This window comes from Palaemon carinicauda, chromosome 13 (assembly GCF_036898095.1).
Source record: "Palaemon carinicauda isolate YSFRI2023 chromosome 13, ASM3689809v2, whole genome shotgun sequence".
NCBI classification, from domain to species: Eukaryota; Metazoa; Arthropoda; class Malacostraca; order Decapoda; family Palaemonidae; genus Palaemon; species Palaemon carinicauda.
Window position 1 is genome coordinate 81,471,012 of NC_090737.1, and position 7,272 is coordinate 81,478,283.

The 7,272-nt window shown below is 39.6% G+C and overlaps 1 protein-coding gene and 1 long non-coding RNA gene across 2 annotated transcripts in view; one reads left to right on the plus strand and one right to left on the minus strand.

The window, feature by feature from the left end:
* Positions 1 to 360: 360 nt before the first annotated feature.
* Positions 361 to 7,272, minus strand: part of LOC137651967 (uncharacterized) — a 73,519-nt gene continuing 66,607 nt past the window's right edge. Inside the window, exon 4 of the long non-coding RNA XR_011046148.1 lies at positions 361 to 444. This is a non-coding gene — a long non-coding RNA (uncharacterized lncRNA). The remainder of the gene's footprint in view (positions 445 to 7,272) is intronic.
* Positions 1,583 to 4,040, plus strand: LOC137651966 (uncharacterized). The gene is made up of 2 exons (XM_068385172.1): positions 1,583 to 1,703; positions 2,344 to 4,040. The coding sequence occupies exons 1-2, from the start codon at positions 1,692 to 1,694 to the stop codon at positions 3,862 to 3,864; spliced, it is 1,533 nt and encodes a 510-aa protein (XP_068241273.1). The 5' UTR covers positions 1,583 to 1,691; the 3' UTR covers positions 3,865 to 4,040.

The window sequence follows — 7,272 nt, forward strand, 5'->3', positions numbered from 1 at the left end:
GTCGAAAACCGACTTACATCGAAAACTGACTTACGTCGGGTCTCTTGGAACTAACTAACGATGAGGGGCAGTATTACTTTAACGTTAACATTCATTCTTTTAATCCATGCCACAAGTTATTGAGTATGTAATATTGCCTAAAAAATAATACATTAAATAATAATGAAAATGACAATAATGATTTCATAATAATGAGGATAACAATATTTGGATTATAATAGTAAGAATGATAATATCAATAAAAATCAATATAGTTATTCTTATGCCTTAACATTTCACTACCATTATAACAATTGGAAAGACAAGACTAATCATACTATTACTAATAGGGTTAATATAATAAATAACAATAATACTTACAGTATATTTCCAGGGGGTTCTAGAAGCAACCTAACATCACATATCTTGGAAATAGAACTTGAGATCACACGAGTGAAAGTCCTTCTGTAAGAAAAAATATAATTCCATGAAAGGCGCTACAGTAAAAATATAAGTCTGAGAGTTATGAAGAATGTAGTTCTCGGAACGAAAATACATTAAAAGAAACATAATTCTATGGTGTGTATTATGTAGTAGATACGTCAATGTTTATAAATCATTCTCTGTAAAAAATTCTCTCTGAAATTCTCTCACTACCAAAAGCATCATTATGAGTCCTGCTATATTAAATACATATTTGAAAGTCATCTTAAAAATAGCTTTAAATAGAGGGTCACTCAGTACAGTGCAGACCTCCACCGCGGTAACTTATTTCTCAACCTTTTGCTCAACCTTAACATGACCTCTGACCTTAACATGTATCAATTGGTGTGGATTTTCATACACTCAAATACGAACCAAGTTTGAAGTCTCTGAGACAACGATGTCCAAACTTATGGCTGATTACGTGAATTGGACATTTTGCTTAACCATGACCTTGCCCTTTAACCTTGACCTTCCAAAATGTAATAATTTCCAGCTTTTTACATAACGGTTAATCCTTGTAAGCTTCCTTACTCTGCGATTACAATTGTGGCCAGGAAGCTTTTTGCAAAAAAAAAAAAAAAAAAAAAAAAAAAACACGCACACAAACAAACACAAACGGGGTGAAAGCATAACTTCCTTCCAGCTTCGTTGGCGGAAGTAACAAGAGCAGGAAAGTCCCCTGCAACAACGCCAGCTACAACAAAAGGTCCTTCTGCAGTAGGCGGGAGAGAGAGAAGTCCTGCTAATTGTGCAAGAAGTGGCTTCACCCTAATTAGGGGGTTGTCGCTAATTACCGGATGATCAGCGACAAGCCGTCGCTATAATTGGCCTAATCTATCTCGGGGACTCATTAAGACCTCCCCCACCCCAGCCCTCGACACTGCCTTATTACGCAGAAATTGAAGTCATCTCATCTCCTCTTGAATCTGCATTTTTCGGAGGCTGAGAATGAAATGAACTCGACAAATTGGCCAAGAACAAGAAAAAAAAATTTTTTTCCCTCCTGAAGTACTGCCCTTGGAGGATTCTACTTCGTAGAGGCAGCCGCTTGGTGAAGTGGGGCGTGCCGTTTCGACAAGATGTCCTGGAGGCCACTCCCACCAAAGGACGCCTCTCTGCCTCGTATATAAGGAGGAGGTGTTGAGGGATTCGACAGAGACTTCTGAAGTCCCTCATCTTGTGAGCTAAAGCAACCAAAAGAAGAAGCGGTGCTAAGGAGACCAACTATGAGAAGTTTAGTGAGTATTATGAAGAGACTGTTCTCTAATTTAGCTCCATAAGTCTTTGCTCTCTCTCTCTCTCTCTCTCTCTCTCTCTCTCTCTCTCTCTCTCTCTCTCTCTCTCTCTCTCTCTCGTTTACACGTTTTTCCTTTGCTGTGTCAATACTTATGATTTACATTTTTGTGGGGGGGGAGGGGGGGGGGGTTAGCTGGGACTCCTATCACTCAAATCTTTAAAAAAAAAAAATATGATACTTTAATTGCACAGCACATGAAATAACGTTTCTCAGACTGTATTCTAAAAACGTTGGTAATTTACTAAAATTTGACTGTTATATTCTGCTTAGGTAAAAGAATGAATATTGAAATTTGTTGTAAGTTTTTATCTTTAGTTATCACTGCTTTTCCCGTACCTAGGACTTTCAAGAATTACATATTGTCATCTTTTAGAATTCCAACAACTTTCTTACTTTTTACTTATGGTTTTTCATTTTTATGTGTGTACTTTTACTTCTACTATCTATAACGTTGCCCCATAAATAACCTTCTTTTGAATTATGAACGTGTTTAGACAAAGCATTTACACTTATTTAAACCTTACTTTAGTAAATCCATTAGTATGTCAGAATCAACATGGGCACCTTCTTTCTCTCAACAGGTGTGGACGTTCTTGTGCCTCTTGGCTGTGGCTACGGTACAGGGAGATCCTGACCCTGACCCAGAACCAGAGGCGAAGACCCCTTATGTCTATCGCCCTTATTACCCTCACCGCTACTTCCACCATTATGGTCGCTATCCCTATCTACCTCTGAAGAAGGCTGATGGGAAAGGAGTCGCTGTGCATCCAGGGGGAGCTACCTCTTACATTGCTCCTCAGATCCATGGGTTAGGAAAGAGGTCAGCCGATCCTGAACCTTCTGCAGATCCTGAACCACAGCCTGATGCAGAACCTTCTCCTCATTATAGCTATGGCTATGGTCACAAACATGTATACTACCCGCACCACTATGGACATAAGTACGGATACTACAAACATCCTTACCATCACCACATCTCTCACTATCATCCCAAGCACAAAAGATCTGCTGATCCTGAACCTTCTGCTGATCCAGAACCACAGCCTGATGCAGATCCCACAGCAGATCCTTCTCCCCATTACAGCTATGGCTATGGTCACAAACATGTTTACTACCCACACCACTATGGACACAAGTACGGATACTACAAACATCCTTATCATCACCACATCTCTCACTACCATCCCAAGCACAAGAGATCTGCTGATCCAGAACCTTCTGCTGATCCTGAACCTTCTGCTGACCCACAGCCACAGCCTGACGCAGATCCTTCTACTCATTATAGCTATGGCTATGGTCACAAACATGTTTACTATCCACACCACTATGGACACAAGTACGGATACTACAAACATCCTTATCATCACCAAATCTCTCACTACCATCCCAAGCACAAGAGATCTGCTGATCCAGAACCTTCTGCTGATCCTGAACCTTCTGCTGACCCACAGCCACAGCCTGACGCAGATCCTTCTACTCATTATAGCTATGGCTATGGTCACAAACATGTTTACTATCCACACCACTATGGACACAAGTACGGATACTACAAACATCCTTATCATCACCAAATCTCTCACTACCATCCCAAGCACAAGAGATCTGCTGATCCAGAACCTTCTGCTGATCCTGAACCTTCTGCTGACCCACAGCCACAGCCTGACGCAGATCCTTCTACTCATTATAGCTATGGCTATGGTCACAAACATGTTTACTATCCACACCACTATGGACACAAATACGGATACTACAAACATCCTTATCACCATCACATCTCTCACTATCATCCCAAGCACAAAAGATCTGCTGATCCTGAACCTTCAGCTGATCCAGAACCACAGCCTGATGCCAATCCCACAGCAGATGCTTCTCCTCGTTATAGCTATGGCTATGGTCACAAACACGTTTACTATCCACACCACTATGGACACAAATACGGATACTACAAACATCCTTATCATCACCACATCTCTCACTACCATCCCAAGCACAAGAGATCAGCTGATCCTGAACCTTCTGCTGACCCCAGTGCTAATCCTCACTACAGTTATCGACACAATGGATACAGAGGTTATCACTACACTTACAGTTACTACGGTTAATGGAAAGACCTGAGGATGACGTTTCTGCCAGAAGAGGCTTACTGATCATGACTGGAGAAGTTTGTATCTTTCGATGTACCTGATAGTCTGGTTATGCTCACGCCAGTTTTTCAGGAATTTCAAACCTGCTGCTCAACGGACTTAGTTTTAAAAGTTTACAATTATTTTAAAAAGGATTTAATACTGGATGTTAACATTGATATTAAAATATATATTCAATAACAAAGTCTATATTTTCATTCAAGATCAGCATCTCAATTTTAAAACAAGCGGTATCAAAGCCCTGTAGTCCTTTTCAGCTAAGAATAAACACTTTATTCTGATGTATAGTTTCTACAGTAGAGATCTTAAATATAGCCAGATGAGGAAATGTTTTCATATTGTTGATTATATTGAATGTAGTCGCATGTATCATTGTCTTCAACCAGAAGCACGTAGAGTAGTCTGTGGCCATTAACATGCATAATGCCTGTCCCATGGTGACCTATTGAGCCAATTCTATCTTAGCACAAATCATAGAAAACTATCTTGTCAGCTTTTTTTATATTTTGTAATTGCATCATGGGCACAGTAGAAGTTGCATTTGGCTATTTCATCAACATCCAATGTCATGGCAAAAACACTGGTGTCAAAAAGTATAGTTGTGACATTGAAAAAAGTCAGGTCTAAGTTTTTTATTGCTGTCTGTGGGATATTCAGGGATGATTTTTAGTATTTTGTATTAAAAGTAAACCCCACACTTTTAATCAGAGGAAAATCCATTATTAAATCACTTCTAAAGAATGTATATGCCTCACCTAACTCTGAGAGAAGAGAGTTCCAACCAGGGAGACATGTCTCACTTGTTTGGTCTTTTAGTTTTGTTAGTAATCTGATATTGCAGTGGGTGCCAAATAAGAGTGCCATTTCAAAATTTGCCCAATTGCCAGTGGCTTAAACAGCAGTGCACTGCCATTTGAGTAGGACTCGTGCTAATTGGCGCCAGTACCAGCGTATACATGCTCTTACTCCCTTGCCCCATTGACAAAGGGATTCTATTATTGATGACCATTTGTTCATGAAAATGAATAAATGTATGCTTGACTGTGATATTGATGTTAGATGAAGATTTAGGCATGAGGATTAACACAGAAAGTTGACAGATGTGCCTAATATCCGATTGCAGATGACAGGAGAAACTTCAACTAGCTACCATGCACCGAGCTGTCAGGGAATGACGTAGAGTAACAGAAGTACGTCTCTCTGACTATCGTCTCAATATGCTTCAATGCTTGTCCACTGTACAGGCTTCATCCTTCAGGAGGCACCTGCACCCTTTGTCTAAAGAGGCCACCCCAAAAGGCAGCTGGACTACTCATTTGGTATAGCCCATCAGTCGAGATGATGTGCAAGGGTGTAACCCTTGCAGCCAAGAAGAGAGGGTTGAAAATCCAGAGGTGAACATTGTTTTGGGGCCATCCTTAAAGGATGCGACTGTCCTGTTAACAAAGGAACTACACATCCCGACGCCCAATGTTTGATATAAGAGTATCTATGAACAGATTTGCAACCAGTATCTTCTTCTTATAGAAATACATGTCCATGGGGGTGAGTTTATTGAAGAACATAAGATATTAAGGTAGCTGCTTTAAACAGATAAATTTTAATAACAGCAGAATTTGAGGGAAAATACACAATGATTGAGATTGGTAGACGAATCTGAGAATAAGCGTTAACTACTGCACTGTTATTGTTCAATGGCTACTCTCCTCTTGGCAAGGGCAGAAGAGAGACTTTAGCTATGGTAAGCAGCTCTTCTAAGAGAAGGACACTACAAAATCAAACCACTGTTCTCTAGTCTTGGGTAGTGCCATAGCCTCATTTCCATGGTCTTCCGGTGTCTTGGGTTAGAGTTCTCTTGCTTGAGGGTGCACTCGAGCACACTATTCTATCTTATTTCCCTTCCTCTTGTTTTGCTATAAAGTTTTTATAGTTTATATATGAAATATTTATTTTAATTATTATTACTGTTCTTAGAATATTTTATTTTAATTGTTGATTAATTCTCTTATTTCCTTATTTCCTTTCCTCACTGGGCTATTTTCCTTGTTGGAGCTCTTGGGCTTATAGCATCTTACTTTTCCAACTAGGATTGTAGCTTAGAAAACAACAACAACAACAACAATAATAATAATAATAATAATAATAATAATAATAATATGAAACAGCAGTGATGGGGATCAGTAATGGTGTAAAGAACTAATTGCCTTCAGGTGCACGATTACCAACCAGTATAGGTTTAAAAGTTTAAGGCCGCTCAAGAATGGTAGGGGCAATTGTCCTATCGAACAGGATAATGTCCTATTGACTGACCACATATATATGATCAGCGCCCAAGTCCTCTCTCCACCCAAGCTATGACTAAGGAGGGCCAGGCAATGGCTGCTGATGACTCAGCAGATGGACCCATAGCCTACCCCAAACATTATCTCACAAGGATTGTGAGGTTGCAGCGGACAAAGAAGCTAACGAGTTTTAGCGGGACTCAATCCTCAGTCAGGGACGTTACCACATCGGCCACCACAACATATTTGATACATGTTTGTGACAAGATAGAAGAAGGAGATGTTTGGGAGATTGTTGAAGAAATTATGATGAACCCGATACGTGTTAGTGCATTGATGTGGGATTTTGAAAGTTGCGTGAAATAGTATAAACACACACAACTGCTCGAACAAGAAAAAGTCTAGGACACTTCCTCACCAGACCCATTAACGAAAAACGCTTACTACAGGGCATCACCAAAAGTAATAAAAGCATCAGAATTCTTTCATTTTCCAAAAAACAAATATTTGATGTAAGAAAGTACCTCTGCGTTGGTGAAGATTACCTCATTGAGATTCTCCTATAATGGTTATAATAGTGCATAGCCTCTGTACCATGGTCTTCCACTGTCTTGAGTTAGAGATCACTTGCTTGAGGGTACACTCGAACACACTATTCTATCTTGCTTCTCTTCCTCTTGTTATTTTGAAGTTCTTATAGTTTATATATGAAAGATTTATTCTAAGGTTATTATTGTTCTTAAACTTCCCTTGTAGTTTATTTCCTTATTTCCTTTCCTGACTGGGGTATTTTTCCTGTTGGAGCCCTTGGTCTTATTGCATCCTTCTTTTCCAGCTAGGGTTATAGCTTAGCAAATAATAATAATAATAATAATAATAATAATAGAGGAGAGATAAAGTGCCTTGATCTCACAATGAGATATTCACCACATTGTGATCCAAAACATTTGGTTAGTTACAACGTATGGATTTTGCTGGTAACATCCACCGGGTCCAGAGGAGTAAGACTTAGTTGCTGCATTACTTGACTAGGGTTGAATCCAGTTAAGCAAAGAATGTTGAAGGAAGGCCAACGCTTGCAACC